Genomic DNA, 209 nt, shown 5'->3' on the forward strand with positions numbered 1-209 from the left:
AAAGGGGAACCACATCTCATGGATGTCTGACTGGTACGAGACCATGAGCAAGATGATCACGAGCACGGCTGCTACGCCCCAAGGAGAAGAACCAGCACGGTGGATGGAGTCCTGTTCAGGCCATGGGACGTAGAAGGAAAGGCCGCCTGAGAAGATGTGGACGAGGAGGAGGAGGAAGAGAGGGGAGAGCATGAAGACGAGCTTGAGCT

The 209-nt window shown here is 56.0% G+C and overlaps 1 protein-coding gene across 1 annotated transcript; it reads right to left on the bottom strand.

Annotated features, from left to right (window-relative positions):
- Window positions 1–6: 6 nt before the first annotated feature.
- LOC106322429 lies at window positions 7–204 on the bottom strand (the record flags this gene model as incomplete). Its single annotated transcript, XM_013760436.1, has 1 exon — window positions 7–204. A coding segment is annotated over one exon (198 nt), but the record flags the coding sequence as incomplete, so codon positions are not given.
- Window positions 205–209: the final 5 nt, after the last annotated feature.

This window comes from Brassica oleracea, unplaced genomic scaffold, assembly GCF_000695525.1.
Source record: "Brassica oleracea var. oleracea cultivar TO1000 unplaced genomic scaffold, BOL UnpScaffold32028, whole genome shotgun sequence".
NCBI lineage: Eukaryota > Viridiplantae > Streptophyta > Magnoliopsida > Brassicales > Brassicaceae > Brassica > Brassica oleracea.